Genomic DNA, 24,112 nt, shown 5'->3' on the forward strand with positions numbered 1-24,112 from the left:
TTTCATTCTGGTTCTCGTCTCCTGTCTCAATAATCTGTAGTCTTATGTGGTCTTGGAACAAAGAGCTGAGATCCATTTGCTTCCCCTTCAAGTTGTATGTCTAATATATTTTGCTATTGGAACAAAGTGCCAAGTAAATGCTTGATGTGTTTGACAAGGTTACTGGTTATGTTGAGAAGGATATTTTGTGAGAATGAGATCTAGATGAACATTGATGTCTGAATCATAAGGTGATTAGATAGATCTTATGTCTGGGTATACAAAATATGTCCTGATGTCACAGATGCATGTTTTGAATTCATGGAATTGCCCAATGGATTAGGCACTGATCAGTTATAGGATCACTTGTTATACTTCTGCATATTTGAGGATTTGTTAAAAATCAACATCAATAATCAAACGCTTTTCCCCTTTCATGTTGAAGAGCTATAATAGAATGCCCTCACTCAGCTTATGAGGTTCCTAGATCTACATTTAGCTACTGTAGATTGATGTTATTTCATGAGTTATCAGGAGAAATAAGGGTTTTATCTGCTCTATATTATATTCAATGTATGCTTTGATAACTGGTGCCATATAAAGAATCTATGGGTATACCCACCTAGGTTTTGTAGACCCTGAAGTGCAGAAAGAGTGTAGCCTTATAGTTGGCCCAAGTTCTTGGTGAAGTGTGTTCATTATTGGAGATAGCTGACCATAGACGCATTCTTGCCTTGCATACTTGGTTGTTTAAACACTGTTAAATCAGGAGCCAACAGGGCCCAAAAAATGCAAACCTTGAGCCTAGTTCAAATTTAGGGTTTTTTTTCATTTAGTTTAGTTGACTCCTCCACGGCCTGATGAATTTGTTTTGATAATCACTCTTTATCTTTTTTTTGTTTATTATTATTTGTCACTACTCTTGGTCTATGTTTCCTTTCAATTGTTTTTCTTTCTAAAATATGAGGGGCAAACATTTTAACAGGACTTATGACTTTCGCATGACACACCCTTCAAAACCATGTGGAAGGATTTTGACCGAGAGCTATGAGCTGATGAGATCACAAATAGAGGCAGCCCCATTTAACAAAGTTGAGGCTCAAAGCCACGAGTTTGAATCAGCAAAAGCACAAGCTTGTGATCATAATGTCCCACTACAGGCTTAAACCTTAGAAAGCACAACATCAACACCACCGCTTAACCATCAAACTAAGTAATGAATCCATGTTTCTTTTAATTTGTTAAATATGTATCACAATTTTCATTTTTCCTCATCTTTCTTAAGCTGGTAAGTTTACAGATGTATTCTCCGGAAGGGCCTGCCCCACTTATTTCATCAATACTTTGCATCAATGTAAGGTAGAATGAGATATCCATAACATTGGAATTATCTTGTTTCCAGTTTTTGTAACAGAAATATGTAAAAAATATATATCAATAATGTTCCATAATTGAAAACATAACATTGGTCTAAAACTATGTGATTTTATGGAAGTATGTAGAATTTGAGATTTTATGGAAGTATGTAGAATTTGAGATTCATCTTGCTTCAAAACTTTCTTGTTATGTATAAAAAACACTGAAACAGATTTATATTATTTATTTTATTCATGAAATAAAAACAAAAATGGTGGGAAACGTATGTGATAATGCACCAATAAAATGATGTTTTCTATTTTGTTTGATGAAGGATTTATATGTTGGATACAGTTGGTCACAAATTTGTGAGAATGTAAACGTTAAACTTCAACCTCACATTGATCTAGTAATAAAACATAGAGAGGTTGAACTAGATACCAATCATTGTTTCATATAATATTTTAAACAGCCCTATCCAAGGCAGTTCTATAAAGCTATTCTTAAGAACTTACATTTCTCTGTACAGAGAGTCACTGAAGTTATCCCTTGACTATGTTCATCGATTCTTCTTATGTGTGGCAGATAATGGTAATCATTTCAATGCGATGAAGATCTTGTATTAATCATACCCAACCTACATGAGAGAAAATGAAATGTAGATTACTCTAAAAGGTTGATTGTACCAAAACCGCAAATGTGGTTACCAGTACACACAACACATGAAATACTTAAGTGACCATCTTAGACATTGTATTTCTTTCATTAAAGTCCAGAGTAACTTGCTTCAACATCATCCCCATAAGAATTTCAAAATTGATAGAGGGAGATTTCCCATCAAGTGTGCATGCTCCCATCCAGGTTATCGAGGAGGTCTATATCTATAGACAAAAGACATGCTCTTCCCTGACTTTAAGCCTGCCCATTTGCAAGAATGTGATTTTATTAATATATGATCAATCAATATTGGTCCTACTTGCACAAAGTGATTTTAATGCATTCCCTAGTGACAGTTCTTAAAAATAGAGAAACAATAGCAATCAAGCATCTCTCAGAACATTGGTAATTTTGAGGTAAAGTTAATTTTCACCTTGCAGAAGACTAAATCATATATGAAATAATGAAGTTTGTTAGAAGAGGCTATCTCACATTCATTAAAACAACGAGCGGAGCATGAGTCAACAACTTTGGACCTATCTGTTTCATCTAAAATGTAGCCAGTTTCTTTCTTTACTGCTACCAAATGACGAGAAATAGCAACATTGCAGGCCTTTTTACAAGGAACTATACATGAATCCTCCTTTGTTTGTCCTTCACCCTTTTCACAAGCTGGGTCGCCAATTATATTTACCTAAAGCATCAAACTTATTATTTTTATCTGCATGATAGAATTATGATAAGCAACATATAGTAACTTGGGTGTGATTAGAAGAACAAGCTGACTTTACAAATACATTGAGTTTTTTACTTCAATGAATGCATCTTATATAAAAGAACTTCAGAGTTATATCATCTCCACAATTGGAAGAATCTCATCCTACCAAAAGAGAAAAAAATGAATTTGTATGATTACAAAATAATTGACAAAAGAAGACAACGGAATGAGGAAATGAAATTTTATGCTCATAACCAGCCTGCAAAGAAGACAAAATAAATATTAAAGGCTGGATGTGAGTGTAAAAAATCATTTACTCATTCCATTGTCTTCTATTGACAATTATTTTGTAAGAAAACAAATTTAGTTTTATTTTTTTCAGGTAGGATGAGATTCTCCCAATCGCAGAGCTAATGTAACTCCACATTCTTTAAAAACAAATGCAACTTTTAATGAAAAGGACCCAATGCATTTGTTATGTGAGCTTGTTCTTATAGTCACATCCAAGTTCTGTTTATCGATTTATGATGATTTCATCAAATACTTCGGCATTGTTCAATAAGAAAATAGGGCCTTCTAAAGTCTGAGGGCATAAATTTTAAGTTTCATAACTTTCTGAACAGATGGAATATCCAGTGCTCAGAGCAAGTCAAATATACCTTTACATCAATTGGTAAACGTTGAAGTTCAAGAGTCTCCGTGCTGGTTTCCAATGCATTTACACTTCAGCATGAATATGACAAAAAATATAGCGTTAAAGACTGTTAAAAAAAATACTAGTAGATTTCTCGATCATTCTATGATTATTTTGTGTGCAGACTAAGGTAACATGAATGATAAATTTGATAATTGCATGCATAACCATACAAGAAAGCTAAATTAGATGACTTATTTTAATTTACCTTCACATAAGATGTAATCTAAAATGAAATCAGAGTGTTTACCATAATTGTTAGTAATTCAAACTTTACATGGTAGAGGTCAAATTCGTTGAATCTTAGAAGGGAAAAATCTCCATCATTTTTTCCATATTCTAGTCATGTACAAGATAAACAAAATAATACCAACTGCTATTATAAATTGTACAGCAGTACTGCCTATTCTTCTGAAAAGTACATTTCTTAGAGAATGTCATATTGCCATGTTTTCTAGTAAGCAGTTAGTTTAGCCATCCTACCTTCTACTTTATCTTCCAGTTTCAATTTACCTTTTTCTTTGGGTACACTGTATTAAATACTTGAATGTTTATGCCATAATCTAAGTGGAATTCAGTGTGACTAAAGCAAAAGATGGAACCTAAATTTGCTTTTGCATATTTATAACAGGTAAGACTTGACTAGGATCTTATCTACCTGGACTTTTCAAGCCATTTTCATATTATAAAAATAATTTCTACTATCTATATCCTCAATTCCAATATGCTTATAGGCTGGTTCCAAAGGCTTGCAAAGATGCAAAGTCCAGTATGCTTCCAAGGACATGTTTAAGCAAGTTTTAATATTCAAAATAGATGTCACCTGGATACCCTTGATTCAATGAGGCGGATAGTTTCAGTAACTGATTCCATTGACAAAAAGAAGGACCAGTTTAATCAACGGAAGAAATGACAGATGCTGCAAGGTCCCAATGCACAGAGGAAAACTTAGGCAGTCACAGCCAAGAGTACTCTCCAAACATCTCTCTAGTGTTCTAAATGCAAATATCAATACCCAGTAAAAAATCATCAAGATACCCAGAACTGCCTCAACTGGCACCATTCCTTCAAGCATTATCAATGCCCTGCCAGAAAATGCATAGGAAGCAGCTCTTGAGAAGGGAGCATTTGACCAGGAGATCACCATATAATAAAAAATTCATGGCGATTAAGCCCTGAGCCAAATGTTGTGGATGAGGAAGCTCTTAGAAAGACCTGATATGCAAAGGGTTGGTGTTGTGTTGTGGATTTTCACACCATCACCCCTGTTGCAAATGGGGACCCCCTTTTTTTGCTTGTAGTTATTAGGATAGGCAAATTTTGGCATTGCATTGAGCAATTTAAAACTTTAAAAGATTGAGGGGTACACAAAAATCAAATGCCAAGTTGTGATTTGAAAGTGGGAACATTAGAATTGAGGTCTGCAGGGGTCATGTTATAAAGGCCTCATTTCGGTGCAGGTAGACAGGATGCTAGCAAAGATTTTGGAATTTGGCTTGAAAGTTTCTAAAGCCTATTCTGTGCATATCCTGCAACCATTGCATTCCATAGGATGTCATCTCTTTGAGTATTCTACCAAATAGTTTTTGTGTCTTGCCTTGTATATGCTTCCACATTTTCTGTACATGTCTATCAGAGCATTTCCAGCTATAATATCTGACAAAAATCTCCATCGCCATGCCACGGCTAGGAGGATGCTGGAAAAAGACTGTTGAGTTCGGCTTGACTCTTTCCAATTTTATTTGGCTGGAAAAAGGCTGTTGAGTTCGGCTTGGCTTTTTCCAATTGTATTTGATTGAAACTTTTGGAAGTCTTCTTTACAAATCCATATTGTGCATATGATGTGACCATTTCATTTCCTTCCTTGAGATGACCTCCCCTTGAGACATTCTATCAAACAATTCGGCATGTCAAGAGATCGCATTTCTTCCACGAACCTAATCAAATGTTTTGCATGCCGAAATGTTAAATAGTATCCCATCATGTGGCTCTGCAATCATGGGATCCCATGATAGCATATCTGACAAGCCTTCTGCTGCTCTGTAGTTTCTGCATTCCTAGTACATGCACTAAAACTATATGTCTTCATTGGTTGCATATTTTGTAAACAAGATTGCTCAAACACTTTGAACAATTATGTGTTAAGTGTGGGATAAACAAAGTTCATTTCTAAGTTCTTCAAAAACATGTGTACATATACAAGCATAGCAACCATAGCATGTGAAAGTAAAATTTCTGTTAATTTCATCAGTTTTCCATGCTTTGACAAATTTCCGTACACTGATTTGAAGCTCTTGATTTGGTACATTTTAAGGAGCACGATGACAAATGATGAGAGAATGAAACTAGATGCCCAGCACTTGCATTTGCTTAAAACTTCTAAGATCATCTCAAATTCTTTTGTGAACCAGCCGCAATCATTGTGTTTGACAGAGAAGTTCTCTCTGTGGTATTTTGACAAACAATTCATAGTCATGCTCTAGGACTCCACATTTTGCATTGAAAGGTTTTTCTATGACAGCAGCCTGTGACCAATTTCTTCTATGTTTAATGTGTGTACCCTTGCCTCTCTGTACCTGCCAATGGAATTTTTTTGGAGGTTTCTAAAGACGGAGAATCAAGTCTTTATGTGAATATTCAGCAATCAAGAAATCCTGACCAACTACATTTTTTTTTAACATTCTGTCAAATACTTTGCTTTCCAGGTCTGCACTTGATTTGTGTATATCTATGGCGTACCTTCAAAAAAATGGCATGGACATGGAGAATAACCATCATTGTTGAGCTTGAACAAAGCTTGCCAGAGCACATTCTTTGATCATTTCATTTTTATCTTTTTAGCTAACATCTGTTCGTAGCATTTTGTCAAACTCTTCCAATCGATATGTCTGTCTCCCTATTTACGAGATCACATTTCTCCAAGGTATTTTATCAAACAGTTATTAGCATTGTCATTTCCAAGCTTCATTTGTTCCATTCTTTCATACTGGCACCAACAAGAAGATGTTTACAGAGGGTGCAGATTTTGGCATTACAATTGCCCATTTTCTTCAATTTGATGTTTGAATTTTGTCATCCCATGCATAAAAATGGATAGGAGCTTAACTTGAAAAGAGGTTAACTAACCTCTAATTTTCGCGTATTACAGAAATTTCATTAACCTTTTGTGGATTTGAAGAAGTCAATTATCCTTTTGCTTTTTTGGGAAGAATTGATTAAGTCTTACGTTTCACGTGCTTTCAAAAAGTTAATTTTCTTGTTTTGGCACATTAACAAACTTCAAACTTTTGCATGAAAATGGGAGAGCGATTAACCATTCATAAATTTTGAAAGGATAAGTCTTTTTCCAAAATTCAAATTGCAATCTTGGAAAGGGAAACATATTACATTAATTAATTTAAAATAAAATAAATGTTTTCATTAATTAAATTAATATTTTTCCTTCTGAAACGTAGTAGCATTTCTTTGGAAAAGCGCTAATAACTTTTGACTGAGACTGAGTCGAGCCCCAAAAGTCAAAGTGTATATTAGGAAGGACTAAGGAAGCATAACCCATAGGTTGATCTTCATTCTTTTAATATACAATTTTAAATTTTGGGCATGTCAAGATGAGGGCAACAATTGGCTCTAATTGGGGACAAGATATATAAAGGACCCAGGATGAACCCAGAAACTTAGTGGTGATCAGTATGTTGTCCATGGGCTAGCTATAGAGTCACAAAGGAGACCATAGGGATTAACTGGAGAAACTAGACACAAGCCGAAGGTGGGATTAGCACAACAAAACTTTTACCTGAAATATGCACATGGTAGGGGATAGCTACCTTGAACCAAACTTGAATGCTTAAGTGAATCCATTCACAGGCTGAGAAAAATACATGCTCGTGCAGAACAATGAATGACAACTCTGAAGTGTTTGTGAACTCAATTGTAAGCTTGATTTTTAAATGTTAGTCTTGACAAGCCTGGCACGTACAACTCCCCTAGGTGAGGCAATATACCCAAACAACAAGTGCTCATTGAAGACATCTGAATCAGGAATCCACTTAACCTCCTCTTGCATGCTTAAAATAACCTCTTCCTATATGAACTGAAGTATCACATCTTCAATCTTTCCAATGCACCTTTGATGATTTGGATCTGCAATTGAGTGGGTTGGATGAGTATATAATAAATTGTTAGAGGAAGAAGACCCACCGTCTAATTCCTAAGATATGCCAACAGGAAAACCATGAAATATGTCATATCCTGTTTCTTGATCATCAATAATTTCCTTCTGCGATGATGTTTGAGTCTCTTTTGCTTCCATTTCCATGATTTCAACTAGAAATGTCAAACAATGGTTTGGATTTGACAATGCATCCTCATTAGACTTGACTTGTATTTGGTGACTTTCATCTTTCATCCCTTTTAACCTTACCTTTGAGTTATGTCATCATAAGAATCCAGGATAAGGTTTTTTTTTTCCATTATGTGCATCATCTAAAAAGCCCATACATTTGAGGAGCATTTTTTGAAGACTAATACTCAATAGAAAAGAGATCTTTTAAATAGGAATCATCACTAAGTCTTTCTTATTTACATGTTGATTGCATGTGCATTAGAGTAGAAATTTAATTTACCTCATCTTCATTCTTTTTCAGTTCCTTGATTACATTACAGTCCATCAACTCTTATTCCCTTTGTAGGATAGGATTCTTCATTTACGTCATCTTTTGATTCCTGTGAATTATATAACATAGGATGTTCTCCTTGCACTATTTTGACTACTTCAAGAATGAATATCTATTTGGATGCATGTACCTCCTTTAATGAAGGTTCATGATTATGAATAGGAAATATAGAATCTCCTTCATTGCAAAGAAATCCTTTATATAGAGTATCAAAACACTTGTTAGGAGTGACATTCTCATGTATTTGAGCATTATTTTGAACATCTTTAGATTCAGCAATGCTCACATATTGTTCAGTTAACTTCTGAAAATGTCATCAAACGTTTCACTCTTATATGAAGAATTTATATCCCATGTTTAAAAACCTCCACTAACCATGCTTATTTTATCCAAATTGCTACCATCTTTATGCACAAGGTCACCTCCAATGCCACGATACATTATATGTAGCTCTTTCAATGGAAAATTTTCTGCTAATTTGGAATGCAAAACCACCTCATTGGTGCTTTCCTCATCATTCATAAGATCATCTTTCAGAGACAAGACTTGACTTTCATTTAACATAACAGACACGGAGCTTTCATTACCCAGTGATAACATAGAAGTAATGGATGATCTCATACCTTGAATTTCACCACTATGCATTTCTTCATTAGTGATAAATGATGAATGAATAGAAATGTCTTCTCCGGAAAGAAATTCATCATCTGAGGACGAAAGACACTAAGTGGGATTAGAAATTTCATGAGACTCGTCCTAAAAATGTCTTCCTTTGTCTTTCTTTTCTTCTTCAAGTTACACATAAGTTAGGAGGGAGTTTTTTATTCATTCTCACATCTTTCATTCCTAGGGATGTCTGGAACTTCTTTTGTAATTTGTGGACATGCATTATCAATAAAAGATATAACTTCATCTTCATTAGTATATGCAGGTTCTGGTGACGCTTTCTGAATACTAATATTTCACAACATTTTATCAAGCATACGTTCACCTTCGAGAGAGATATTTTTCTCTGCATCATTGTCTTCATTATACAAGGAGACTCTTTCACCAAAAAAGGATACACTTCATCAGTAGACAGCTTCATGTCACCATATAAGATCTTCAAAAAATGGAATTTCCTGGGATCATGAAGAGTATGATCTTGTTGTACAACATGTACAAGAGAGGGGTTGTTGATGTTTTCCAACAGCATCTTAGAATCTTCTTTATCTTTGCACATAGGAACACCATCTAAGAATATTTCTTGATTATGAGAAAGAAACTTAGTCTCTTTTCCATCTTTTTCTTCAATCTTTTGCAGAGCTTGAAGTAAAGAAGGATGAGTCTTTTCTAGAACAAGTGACAAGCAACCATAAAAGCTCTTCAAGAATTCAACTTATATGGGTTCATTAGGGAGTCTGATTATTTCGATATAAATAGTCTTCATCGTCCCTTTTACTATCACTTTGCACTTTTCCTTTATACCAAACCATTGATCTGAATCCAAACTTTTCAACAGAGTCGCCAACCTTCATTCTAACAAAGGTGCTTAAATTTTGACAAACAAAACACATTGGCCTTTTGGTCCCTAGCGAAGTTGATGCAAGAGCATCCTGGGTGTAAGGGCAATCTTGCTTCACCCAAAAATATTTATATTTCTTTTCAATAAGGGTTGTTTCAGTGCAGAGTCTCTATTTGTGGAAACTTACTATTTTTAGTAAGAGGGTCATACAAGCTCAGAATGTTCTGATTTCACAAGTGCAGGTTCATCTTAGTTATTCCATCCTGCCAGTGGAGCCTTATTGTCATACCTTATGTATTGTAGAAGTTATTGATGTTTTTGGGTACAAAATCTCTTAGCTCAATTTTGAAGGCCTTAGAGGCTCCGGAACAAGGTCGAGCCCCAATTGATGATGCTTACATAGTTAGGGTGCTATAGATTAGGAGTTGTCATTTCTGAAAAGTACTTATAGTTGCAAATCAAAGCTACGATTTGAAAGTTAGGGACCTCTGGAAGTTGAGCTACCCAAAAGTATAATTTGTAATTGTTTTGAGCCGACCTTATGTTATAAATATGAAAATAATTATTATCTGAGGGTTAGTCGGCCACAAGGGTTAGGGCTAAATGTCTAGAACCTTCACGGGCGGTGGGAAAATTGCCTATATAAGGAAGGCCCAGACTATTGTCTAGGATAGTGTTGGGTGGTAGTCCGTGGCTCTATTGTTTACTGTACAGGGTAAAAAGATACTTATCGCATTCAGTAGATTAAGATGTAACACAGAACAGATACTTTATTCATATACGTAATATGCACTCCAAGTACAATGCTTACAATAATAATGATTATGATCTTTCAATAGTCCCTACGGACGATGTACATATACTTTCCCAAAGGGGTGACTCAACCGTCACGCGCCCTTTCAGATACAATTCTACCTATCAGCTACACTATAGATTTTACCAACATCTGTCTTTAAGAATATTGTAAAGAAAGTGCAAATGTGGCTTTGCATATTGTATTTCTGAATTTTGTAATTCCATACTGCGGATAATAAGAAGCACATTTTTTGGTATTATGGGGAGCACCCTTCATCAAGTGGTATCAGAGCAAGAGCTCGCGACTGTGTAGACAAATCACCGACTGTGAGGTAGCTTGCACTAGGACCGTGGTTTAGGGTTTCAACGATAAGCGCGAAAATGCCTCAACGAAGGGAACATGGTGGAAGAGCAGAGACGTGACACCTGAGGGTTTTAGAACCCTCCAAACACAAGTGCAAGCATTGTAAGAAGAGATTCACCGAGGGATGAATCTTGCCGTAAGAGATGAGAGTGGGGATGAAATAGAAGGAGAAGGAAATGTTCAGCAGGAAGAAGGCGAAGTTCTGAACCAAGAGGAAGAAAGGCTTTTTAGGGTTATTTCCAAGATTGGGAAAAGACCTAAGTTTGAGGTTCCCACATTTTCGAGAAATCTTAACATGAAGGAATTGATCGACTGCATTAATGAATTACAAGAATATTTTGAGTATGAAGATATCAAGGATCTTGATAGGGTCAAATTTACGAAGGCCAAACTGAAGGGTCATGCAAAGATTTGGTGACAGGAGATCAAATTGGAGCAAAACAGAGGAGGAAAGGAGAAATTCACAAGGTGAGATCAAATGGTGGATAAATTGAAGTGACAATTCATTACCGTTGATTATGAACTTGATCTATTGAAGAAAATGCAAGGTTTCAAGCAAGCGGGAAAATTTGTTCAAGAGTATACAAAAGAGTTCTACTAAGTCCTCATCAGAATAGGTCATGCAAAAGATTACCTTAACAGATTGAGGCAAAGTATTCAAGAGGAGTTGAGTTTGGTCAGAATGAGCAGTATTGAAGAGGCATACCAGTTTGCCCTAAGAGTAGAGGAAAAGTTGAACAAGAAGTTTGAGAGAAAACAAAGCGGAAGAGGGCGTGGTGGAAGATCTAATGGAGGGTCTTATGGAGGTTGAAATGAAGTTCAGAAGAAGGAAGAGGCTAATAGTGGCAGTCAGAATCAAAGGGGAAACAATTTCAATTGTTCCTATGATCAGAATAATAGGGATCAAAGAGGAAGAGCAAGAGGACAAGGATCTGGAAGAGGAGGTTTTCATTGAACATGTTTTAACTGCGAAGAAGGTCATAGAGCCTTTGAATATCCTCAACGTCGAGGAAGGACAGATAGGAGAACTAAAGGCCAGGCCAGAGTTGCACATGTGGTTGAAGATGCCCAACCATCACATTCTGAAGATGTTGAAAGAGGAGAAGTCCTGGTTAACAAAAGAGTCCTACTGAGTGGTGAGAATGAACCAGACCAAAGGAGCTTGTTTCGCACCAAGTACAAGTGTGAAGATAAGTGTCATGATGTGATTATCGATGATGGAAGCACTAGCAATTTTGTGTCAAAGGAGATGGTCACGAAGTTAAGGCTCAAGAGGCAGAAACACCCATACCGTATTGCCTGGGTGCAAGATGGCCACAAGGTTATGGTCAATGAATAGTGCCTAGTGAAGTTCAAGATTGGAAATTACAATGATGAGGTGCTATGTGATATCATATCTATTAATGCGTGTCATACGTTGTTGGGTAGGCCGAAGCAGTTTGACAAGGGTGTTGAACATGATGGTCATGTGAATACCTATTCCCTGACAAACAATGAAGTAAGACACAAGCTAAAGTCATTGAAGGACAAAGAAGAAAAGATATGTAGCACTACCAGAATAAGCTTTGTTGATGGAAGAAAGTTCCTAAAAGGCATGAGGCATGAACATATATGTTTTTCTATAATCCCTAAAGCTGATAAAGAAGTAGAGGATGTACCTATAGAAGTTGCACATTTTTTGGATGAGTTTTAGGAAATTGTATTCGATAAAGTGTCTAATGGGTTACCACTAGTAAGGAAGATCAGTCATCAGATGGACTTGATTCCAAGAGCTAGTTTGCCAAATAAGGAAGTGCACAGAACGACACCAATAGAATGTGAAGAGTTGAATAGACAAGTGCACAAGTTTTTGCAAAAGGGGTTGATTCGAGAGAGTCTGAGTCCATGTGTTGTACCAACGGTTTTAGCACCAAAGAAGAATGAAGAATGGAGGATGTGCACATATTCTAGGGCTATCAACAAGATCACAATCAAATACAAATTTCCATTGCCAAGGATGGATGATATTATGGATTGTTTGAGCGGAGCTGTGTATTTCACAAAGATAGATCTGAAGAGTGGATATCATCAAATTTGGATCAGAGAAGGAGATGAGTGGAAGACTGCCTTCAAGATAAAGGAAGGATTGTATAAGTGGTAGCCATGCCTTTTGGGCTAACCAATGCACCAAGCAATTTCATGCAGTTCACAAATGAGGTGCTGAAAGAGTTTCTGGGTCAATTTGTCATTGTTTACCTAGATGATATTTTGATCTTCAATAAGACATTAAAGGAGCATCTAATGCATATTCATTGGGCATTTGAGAAGTTTAGGGAAGAAAAGTTCTTGATTAATTTGAAGAAGTGCAATTTTGTAAAGGAGTTCGTGTAACTGAGATTTTTAGTATCAGCAGAAGGTCAAAAAATGGACCCAAAGAAAATGAAAGCTATCCTTGAATGGTCTGCTTCGAGGAGTGCTATTGAGGTAAGATATTTTCATGGTTTGACTAGCTTTTATAGAAAGTCTATCAGAAGTTTTAGCAGTATTTGTGGACCCTTGATTGACAAAATGAGACGGGATAGTAAAGAGTTTAAGTGGACTTCAGGGGCAAACAAGAGTTTTAATTTGTTGAAACAAAAACTTACAAAAACCTATTTTAGCACTTCCAAATTTTAATAAGGTGGTTCAAGTAAATTGTGATGCTAGCAAAACTACAATAAGAGTTGTTTTGAGCCAAGAAGGTAGACTTGTTGCTTATTTCGATGAGAAGTTAAATGACGCCAAAAGAAAATATTTTTTTTATGATTAGGAATTTTATGCTATAGTTCAAGCATTGAATAAGTGGAGATACTATCTTCTCCCTAAGGAGCTTGTTTTGTATATTGATCATCAAGCTTTGCAATATTTGAATAGCCAAGGAAAGTTGAATCAGAGACATTTGTAGTGGGTTGAGTTTTTGTTGAGTTATACATTTGTTTTGAAACACAGGAGTGGGAAGTCTAACAGAGTTGCAAATGCTCTTACTAGGAGACAACTTTTGGTGACAGAGATGCAGATTGATGTTGTTGGGTTCAAGGAACTCAACATTTTGTATCCGGAGGATCCAAATTTTGGTGAAGCTTGTACAGAATCTGTTACCCTTAATAGAACAAAGTGGTTGGATTTCATCATCCAAAGTGGAATGTTATTCAAAGAAAGTCAATTGTGTATTCCAAGGAGTTATATGAGGGAGAATCTCATCAAGGAGAAATACTATAGGATTTGTTGGACATTTTGGTAGAGATAAAACCATTGCTTTGGTTAGTGAGAACTATTATTGGTCACAGTTGCAACAAGATGTCAAGATATTTGTACAGAATTGCAAAGTATGTCAGATGGCAAAAGGAGTGAAGTAGAATACAAGGTTGTATCGGCCATTACTTGTACCAAAGAAGCCATGGGAGTAGGTCAACATGGATTTCATTCTTGGTTTAACAAGGACTCAGCGTGGGCATGATTCAATTTTTGTAGTGGTTGACAAGTTTTAAAAAATTGCACATTTCATTCTATGCAAGAAGACTAGTGATGATGTTCATGTAGCAGAAAATTTTTTCATAGAAGTGGTGGGACTACATGGCCTACCAAAGAGCATAATTTCAAATTGAGATACTAAGTTTGTTGGGTAATTCTAGCGCACATTGTGGAAGAAGTTGAAGACATACTTGAAGTTCAACTCATCACATCATCCATAGACTGATAGACAAATAGAGGTTGTGAGTAGGAGTTTGGGAAATTCGCGGAGATGTTTGGTTAGAGATAAGCCAAAAGGATGGGATATAATTTTACCACAGGCCGAATTCGCATATAATAATTCTGTCAACAGAAGCACTGGTAAATCACCATTCCAAATTGTATATGAGAGTAGTTCTAGAGATGCTTCTGAATTGAGGAAGTTGGATAACAGGGAGATAAGCAGTGTTGAAGTTGAGGATTTTGTAGAACACTTGAAGAACATCCTTGAGGAGGTGTGAAAGCACATCACAAAGATGAATCCACAGTATAAGGCTAAGGAAGATGAGAAAATGAGGGATAAGGAATTTCACGTTAAAGATTAAGTCATGGTTCATTTAAGGAAGGAGCAATTTTCGGTAGGTACATATAACAGGTTGAAAATGAAGAAGTTTGGACCATGTAAGATAATGAAGAAACAAGATTCAGGAAATGCCTATGAAGTTGAGTTGCCTACTAAGCTGGATATTTCACCAGTATTTAACATTTCAGATTTGACAAAGTATCATGAAGGAGGCATTGAAGATGAGGTCACATAAGAGCAACGGAGTATTCCAACAACTACTTTAGCTACAATGGAGATTGAGGAGATACTAGACAGTCGTGTTGGTAAAAGTACAAGAAACGGAACATATGAAGAATATCTAGTCAAGTGAAAAGGGAGACCTGTAGAAGATTCATTATGGCTGACAAGGGAGGAGGTTAACCGTCTTGGTTTTCCTCTAAACATATGAAATGTGACAAGGTCACTTCTCAAATTACCCTGGGTATCTGATGCAGGAGCATCCTGGGTGTAAGGTCAATCTTGCATCACCCAAAAATATTTCTATTTCTATCTTTTCAATAAGATCTATTTCAGTGCAGAGTTACTATTTGTGGAAACTTACTAGTTTTAGTAAGTGGATCATACAAGCTCAGAATATTATGATTTCACAGGTGAAGGCTCATCTTAGTTATTTCATCCTGTCATTGGAGCCTCATTGTCATACCCTATCTATTGCAGAAGTTATTGAAGTTTTTGGGTAATAAATCTTTGAGCTCAATTTTGAAGGCCTTAGAGGCTCCAAAACAAGGTCGAACCCCAACTAATGGTGCTTACACAATCAAGATGTTATGGATCAGGAGTTATCATTTTTGAAAAGTACTTATAGTTGCAAATCGGAGTTACAGTTTGAAAGCTATGGCCTCCAGAAGTTGGGCTACCTAAAAGTATAATTTGTAATTATTTTGAGTCAACCTTATGTAACAAATATGAAAATAATAGTTAATTTAAGGGTCGATCGGCCTCAAGGATTAGAGTTAAATGTCTAGAACCTTCCCCGACGGTAGAAAAATTGCTTATATAAGGAAGGCCTAGAGTGTTGTCTAGGGCAATGTTGGGTGGTAACTCATGGCTCTATCTTGAAGTTTATTGTAAAGAAAGCGCTTATGTGGGTATGCATATTGTATTTCTAAATTCTGTGATTCCATACTTTGGGAGATAATAAGAAGCTCGTTTTCTATGCTTGCATATTGTTGTTGTTTCTCTATTTATGTTACATGTTTGTGATATTAAGGGGAGCACCCTTCATCAGGGGTCACCAAAGATCTATTCATAAACATATTTTCACTACAAATTCACCTTTAAAATTTTGACCCTATTTTTCAAGGACAAGTGACAATTGTGCATTGCAATCAAATCACAATCTTCCTCTATGTTTGAGAGGGGTGGATCCCTCATATGAGGGGAGGTGGGGGGTATTTGTGTTTTCTATGTACTTTTCATCTGAAAGTACAAAAGGGAGAAAGACAAAACTAAAAGAGACTAGATTACAAAAACATTATCGGCAAACATACAAATGTCAAAAAAGGCATCATCATTAATAAAAATTACAATAGGGGTTTAAGCACAGGAATAAATTTGGATATGCAATGGTGTTGAATGAAGGGAAACATATGTCCATACACGAAGAAACAAGTCACCTTAGGATCTTCAAACCAAGATACCACGGTATGAATGTGTTTCACCATTTACATATGTCAATTGAATTTAAGACTACTAGATCATATAAGTACACAAAAAGACTATCAATCTAACATATGAGAAATTAATAATAACTCAAAAACATATTCAAGACATAAGAATCAAATGAATATAATTATCCTTTTGAAAACATACAAATTCAAAAGCCCTTAGGTACCAATTGGGAATATTATACTTCTCAAAAAGTTTCTCTACAAAATCCTACAGAGTTTCCACTTTTGTAAGAGTCCCTCTTTTACATTGCAAATGGCCTTGTATTTATAAGCTCTCTTTGAAAACTAACTTCTCTTCTGGGTTAATAAATATCTCCATTTTGCATGATTTGAATGAGGTCATTAACAATATATTTTTTGCACAAAAAGAGATAATTGATTAACTTTTAAGAAAGGACAAAAATTCACACTGACTTGAAGCCTAATAACTTAAGAAGAAAGAGAAAGTTGCCAGTTTTGTTGGCATGAGCATCACATTATTTTCAATGCACCATTTCCACCATATTTATCAATTATTATTAATGTATGCATGATGATTATCTTCATAACCAAGAACTTCATCACAAGAGCAACATATATATGACTTGAAAATATGTAATTAACATTAAAATGCTTATGTGAATGTCATGAGCTCTTATCTAAAAAGATTGATGAAGTAGACTTCCTATATCTTCAAAGTAAATCCCTATTTTACTATACTCGACTCACTAAAACACTTGATCTAGGTGAATTCACTTTGCACAGATCTCTTGCATCCTGTATTTATAAATGTGATTTGTATCTTACAAGAAGAAAATATTAGACATGGCATAATGGTGTTGGAATTGATTGATATTGATGTCAAAAATATACATACTGAACCTCTGCGGTATCAATTGTTTGGTGAACGATTTTGGAACTTTTGGCGTAGTCTGTTGTGGTCTGTCAGTGAGTGGGGCATGCCAGAAGTTTTGGGTGTGTACAAGAATGTTCCAAAATGTAGATATCTCATACTTCCTGGTATTACCAAGTCTATATACCCGGTGCTATTTACCAGTACACTTGATTGGTTCCTGATGGTTGTTGTGGCTATTAAGTGATCATCAAGATATCTTTGATATCTAGGAATCTATTCAGATCATCAGATTTTTTTTAGTGTTTCGGCCACAACATGTTACTGTGTCTGGGTTGATTGATTGTATCAAAGATCATTGGATTTCCATCTTTTGGTTTTGGTTGTGGCTTTCTACTCATGTTGGTAGTTGTGCTAAACATTGTAATATCATATGTATGATCTATATGTAATTCATAATGTAACGTGTTGTTTACATAATTCTAGATTTAGGTTTGATGCTTGAAATTAAATGTAATATTATAGTTGGTGCATCGGCAGTATCACACATTTTTTTATGAAGCCAACATATGTATACTTGGATACTAGTATAAATAAAGAACTTTTTTGTGTCCAAGGAGTGACTTTGAGAAGAGACTTTGAAGTGGTTGTTGAAGTTGATGATTGGGAGTGTGGAAACATGTGTTGATTGTGAAGCATGTATATGTGATGCAAGTAAGAACTTATTGAGATAGCTGATTCAAGGAGGTGCAAATAGTAGCGGACTTTAATTGTAGGGGCTCAAACTCTCTGTTGGTTCTACTTTCATCCTATCGACAAGTGAGGCTCATTCTATTGAGGCCTACCAACAATACCCCTTCTTATTGCAGTGAACATTTCAAGGTGTTAGCCCTATAAAAATTCACCTTAACTGGTATCACCCTAATAGATGTTTCACATTTCATGAGAATTAGCTTCACTGTGGTTTTTCCCATATAGGTTTTTCCATGTAAATCCTGGTGGTGTTGGTGTTCCTATGCTTTCGTGCTTATCTTACTTACAGTGAATTACTATAGTTTAACTGAAAGATCTTAAGTAGTCATCGATGGTTGTTCAATGTTAACTGAATGATCAAAAGCTTTTATAAGTGTGTGGGAATAACTAATTCAGCCCCTCTCAGTTATGTGGTCTATTCAACAAAAAGGACATACTATTTTATGGGTTTCAACCCAATTGCACCATGTCCATTTTACAGTTTCTCTCTCTTTCATCAACGACTTCATGCTATCCAACCATTTCCTATATGGAGATCTTCAATAAGAATAGGTTAAGAAATGTTGAATGTATCCTTTATGCTCCCGTGTATAATGCTAATATATTTGACTCATGACATCCGTGTAAAAGTCATGGCTGCATTTAATGATCAATAATGACAGCATTCCAACCAAGATGATTTTATCCCAGTGTAACACGGGGACGCGTCCCCCCCCAAAACTGGGCCGTTTCGGAGACGGGGACGTCTCCGGGATGGGGGGACAGCGTCTCGGCGTTTCGGGCAGCGCCACTTAGAGCGCCACCGCCGCCGGAGACGGCAAGACGTCTCCGAGACGGCTAGAGGTCTCCGAGTGTGGGGGTGCGGGGGGACGTCAAGGAGTCTCCTTCATTGAGGGGGGACGCCAAGAAGTCTCCTTCATTGTGGGGGGACGCCAAGGAGTCTCCATTGATTTGACATTTTGATTTGGACTCTTGGAGACTTGTAGTTTTTGTTTGCATTATATACTTATTTTGATATCATGATTCATGGCACATGATACTTATTGTAATCATCTTTATGTCATGACTCATATGATCATTGATTACTATTAGATAGTAGAATCTAGATACTCATACTATTGATTTGAAGGCTGATATATAGAGTTTAGACTAATATTTATTATTTGCCGATGTTCAATGTTTAATGTTCATTGTTTGTTTGTCATTTGATCATGAATCATGATATTCCAGTTGATATGGTATATGCTATACCATATGCATAGTATATACACCCTTACTCCTTCCGCCACCCCCCCATCCCCGACCGCCGTCCCCCCGCCATCCCCTTGCCGTCCCCAAATCAAGGCCCCTCTGTCCCCCCGTCTCGGAAACTTGTCCCCCCGTCCCCCCGTCTCCCAGGGCGGTGTAACTATGTTTTATCCTTTGATTACAATAGATCATTATCACTTGCACAAGAAATTGTGACATTGTACTAATTGATTGGACCATCAAGATCAATATATTATGCATCTTCTAATCCCCCATACCCTCCTTGCTTGGCATTATAGCACACATTCTAATGGATTTCATGTTTAGCACTTTCCTTAACCTCTTCATCTTGCAATGAGAAAACCACTTCCATTTTCTTGGAAGTTTCTAAAGCTTTTCAACAATCTCATTATGTGCATACATTATGATATGGCATCTGGTGGAGGCATTGAGAAAGAATAAAGAATTTAATGTTGCACTCACCATTTGCATTTTCTTGATAGTATATAAAGTCTTTGCCTTTTTAAAAAACTTGATTTTATGTCGTAGGCCAGATTTGACCTCACCAATGCATCCAAGGGGTCGTTTCCATGAAGTTTGACCATAAATTTTGTATTCGATGAAAGTTAATTTAATACTGGCAAGCAAGTCGTATGGCCTCCCTACTTGTGCAAACGGTATGATTCAATTTTAATAAAAAAAATCAAAAATTTGTATTTCTTGAAAATTTATACATAGTTTTTTGTAAAAACTTTTCACTCAAAAAAATTATTATTTGTAAGTTGGGGGGTCTGTCGACCCCTTGCCACCTGTCCCCTATCATGTTCATAGGGACTGTACTTTGTAAGTAGTAGACATCATATCTAGCCCTATCTTCCAACTCTAGCCATGTCTCCCATCAAAGGAAACCACCACCAAACCACCTCCTCTACCGATGATCACCTCCCATTAGCTCTGGCTTTAGCACCTAAAGGCACCAGCATCTTCTTCTAGCAGACACACAGTATTTCTTCCATCTGACTTGCTTGCCTTCATTCCATGCAAAAACCCTCCCAATTATATCTCATCACCCGCTTCTAGCGGTGCCATGTCACGTTTGAGCAATGCCACACGGTGCAAAGATAACGATCTCAACACTCAACCCCCTCATCCCACCATCCACAACAATTCCACAGTGCCAATGGCAACCTACAACCTCTGCATAAGTCACTTGTGATCTACTGTGTTTTCTGAAATAATCACAGCAAATTTTATTTGCAGTATGCAAGCATGACTGAATAGTCCTCCCCAGTGCACATAGTTAGCAAATAAATCAACGTCCCATGTGACGAAAAATCCAGACACACACATGACCCAATCAGATCAAGAAATGTAACATCCATGCAGGAAAAAGTGTTGAATTGATGTTTCGACAACATCCACGTCAACAGTATACTGATGAATCCGGATCTGCCACATGGCACAAGCCCTTTTTGCAGTAACAATCATAGTCATAAATTTTAAGCCCACAGATTGACTAGGATGGTCATACAGTCATCAAATTTAATGCAGTGATTTCCTAACATTAGTGTAGTTTGAAGACTTTTTCCCCCATCACCATTTGAGTTTTCTTATTTGCAATCCAACTTTGAAGGCTCATACCTTGTTATTTTGAGGCTTTTTTTAGAACATTCTTTTTAGTTTTGGGGTAGACTTTTGTGAACTTCACAGTGATGTAGCTATTCTCTCATTTTGGTGGATAGATTTTCCAGAATTCTTGATTTTCACAACTATACTTGTCCAATCTTTTGTTTTGCAACTTCTAGGGCTTCATTCAAGCTCATACAAACACATTTTCAAGTGTCATTTTGAATGATCATAACCCCCAAATGGGTCTACAAAAAAGTTAAGATACATGTAGACCAAATCACTAGATTGTTTAAATCAGTTTGAGAAGACTCAACCACAAAGGAGATAAGATTGGGTGACTTGATAGGGTGTCTTGGAGACCCTCTACCCTAGGCCCAAGAGTGGATATACCATCCTATTGCGTGGTTTTCAGACCATTGTTCCATTGCAAATGGGGTCCCCCTCAAATCGTTTTGGCCATTAATAGGCATTAGTGTAGAGATTGGTTGGCAACAATTCAAAAAGTTCAAGTCTCAGCTAAGCCTAGGTCTCAAGGTAGCGTGAGCGTTCAAGACTGATCATCAAGTTGAAACCTTGGCTCAAATGTGATATTCAAGCCTTAGAGAGGAAACAGTGAAGTAGAGGTTGATCGTGATCAGGCAAAGAGTGGACAATGCATGGGGTGTAGACAAGAAGTTAAATCCAATCCCACACTTGAGCCATTTTACAAGTAAATTCAGTCAAGCCCAATAGGGCTTGACAAATTCTAAATTAGACTTGATGTTGATCTAAGTATTATCAAGAGAGATGAAATTTTGATCAAGGTGGGGGCATGAGCAATCAAGAAGTGAATGAAATTTGAACTCAAGGCGATCAAGAGAAAATATGAAGTTTGTACATGAGGTGTCCATGTGGATTTTTACTTACTCATTTTGATGAAATGTTTAATATTGTGTTCAACTTGATGCTAATACAATCAACTTTCAACATGACAAGTCCAAACCTATGCAAATTTCAAAATGCAAATGCCCAAGATTAAGTTGAAGTCCTAGTTAATGTGCCTTATTTAGCTTCGATTTCTGACTTGCCCCAAGTCAATGTGCCTTTTTTACCTCTGATTTCCAACTTGAATCAAGTAAATATGCCTTATTCAGCTGTCATTTCCACCCCTCTTCAGGATCTGTCTTATTTGACTCCAATTCCCACCATGATCACATGCCCCTACATGAATGTGCCTTATTCACTTTCTATTTATGCACTACCTTATGCAACTTGCCTTATTCGTGTCTGATTTCCACCACCCCCCCCCCCCCAGGTCTGCATCTTATTTGATATTGATTTCCGCACTCTGCCTATACAAGTGCCTTATTCACATCCAATTTCATCCCTATGTTATGTGTATGGAGCCTTATTTGTATCTTAATTCGGCCCAGCTCACAAGGCACAGGCCCAAGGCGTTTATGAGCATTCACGTTTGTTCATGGGGGTTGGTTGAGGAAATCATGTCAAAGAGGTAAACATCAAAGGTGAAAGGAAACCAATAACAAATTGTGGACTGCTGGGCACCAAAGAGGAAGATCAAACACAAGTTTTGTCATGAAAATGATGGATATAATTGGATCTGAAACTGAAAATCAGACCTTCCATAATTTTGAAATATCTCAGATTTAGAGTTGAAACTCGGAAGCATTTTGTAAGTTTCCATTAGGCATAAAGGGCACCAAATCTGCAATATGGAAATCATGCATTAACTGTTGGGTTTGAGTTGTTTTAAAATTGAAATAACCTTCAGCGAGATAGTGGCCAGGTAAGGGTGAAATTGAGTGTGTAATTCAGGTGTGACATGAATGAACCAAAATGAAATTCTAGAAGTAAAAAGGTTATGAAATCATTGATTGACATTTCAAATAGCTTGAAGTTCAAATTTAAAGCATTTAATTAGAGGATATAAGGCTTTATCTGTAACTTGGACGTGTTGATGATGTATCCTTGACATTTCTTCTTGTTTTGCAAGGTGGTTCGAGGTTGGAGGTCAAAATGGAGATGTGAGTCCAACTTCAAGTTTGAGTCATGATTTTAACACCAAGAACAACATAGAGACCTCAAGCATCATCAAAGTGCAAGTCGTTTATCAAACAAGTCAGGGAAGTTCAAGACATCAAAGTGGAGTTTAAAGTGTGCACATGCAACATCATGATCAAGTCGAAGAAAAACATTACAAATTTGAATTTCCTTCAGAAATTGAAGTTCAATTGGATGGTCCAACTACATCATTTCTACAAGAGCAAGACTAACGCGGGATATCAATACAAGCAAGTGCACGAACATGTTACTGAGAAGATCTCAAGGTGAAGAACTTCAAAAGATGAACGACTTTATGAAGATGAAGCAATTTGGGAATTTGAACGAATTATGAGCCATCACAAGTGAAGGCTTGATAATGTTGAGTATCAAGAGACATTTTCTCATCAGCAAGGGATTAATCAAGTTATAAGATAAGCATGCTAAGGTGGCACCTAATCATCCTCAACCCATCAAAGGGTCCCAATTGCATATGCCTAGGAGCATGCAATCAGATCATGCCAAGTGTACATGTGAAGTCCACATAATACTTCTACTTAGCCTATTTTTTGATTGGTAAATCAAAGCATTGTAATTTTCTCATTAGCCCATAAATTGGTACTTCATTGTAATTGGTTAAGGTGGTTCGAGGTTCGAGGTTCAAGGTCAAGCATTTAGTAGCAATTAGTTGACTTAGGGCTTTGTCTGCATAATCTTGGCCCTTGATCTTGAATCGATCTTGGCCACTCACTGTAATTGAACAAATATAAAAGACAAGGCCTTGTCATTTGTAAGGAGGAGAGATTTGTTGGAGGATTGTTTCTATATGCTACCGAATTATTCCTTCTTCATTATTGTTATCATGATGAATGTTTGTGAAGTTTTGGAGTATTACATAGTTTAAACATTCTTCACTTAGAGTAGGATTTCATTTATGTTGAATAGAAGTAAAAGTACATAAATGGGAGATATTGTTGATTAGTGATTAAAGGTGGAACTAGTATTCATGCCTTTTGGTGTTTGTTTATTGCAAACAACAATGTAAGGCTAGTCTGGATCTAATAGAAAGCATTTAGTTTCTATTGAACATGCGGATTGCTCCATCAT

The 24,112-nt window shown here is 36.5% G+C and overlaps 1 protein-coding gene across 6 annotated transcripts in view; it reads right to left on the reverse strand.

Annotated features, from left to right (window-relative positions):
- Positions 1-1,621: 1,621 nt before the first annotated feature.
- The window catches only part of LOC149547553 (uncharacterized), a 28,137-nt gene continuing 5,646 nt past the window's right edge, over positions 1,622-24,112 (reverse strand). For 2 of the 6 annotated variants that reach the window (XM_089791701.1, XM_089791699.1), the window contains exons 3-5: positions 3,370-3,433; positions 2,485-2,686; positions 1,622-2,253 (exon numbers count right to left, since the gene is read on the reverse strand). In XM_089791701.1, the coding sequence (XP_089647827.1) occupies positions 2,198-2,253; positions 2,485-2,686; positions 3,370-3,433 (322 nt within the window). In that variant the 3' untranslated portion in view covers positions 1,622-2,197. Of the gene's footprint in view, positions 2,254-2,425; positions 2,687-3,369; positions 3,434-24,112 lie in introns of all 6 variants that reach the window. The other 4 variants (XR_016353881.1, XR_016353880.1, XM_089791700.1 and 1 more) reach the window with 4 other exon arrangements.

Source organism: Cupressus sempervirens, chromosome 7, assembly GCF_028749045.1.
Source record: "Cupressus sempervirens isolate cs-2001-9-10 chromosome 7, ASM2874904v1, whole genome shotgun sequence".
Lineage (NCBI taxonomy): Eukaryota > Viridiplantae > Streptophyta > Pinopsida > Cupressales > Cupressaceae > Cupressus > Cupressus sempervirens.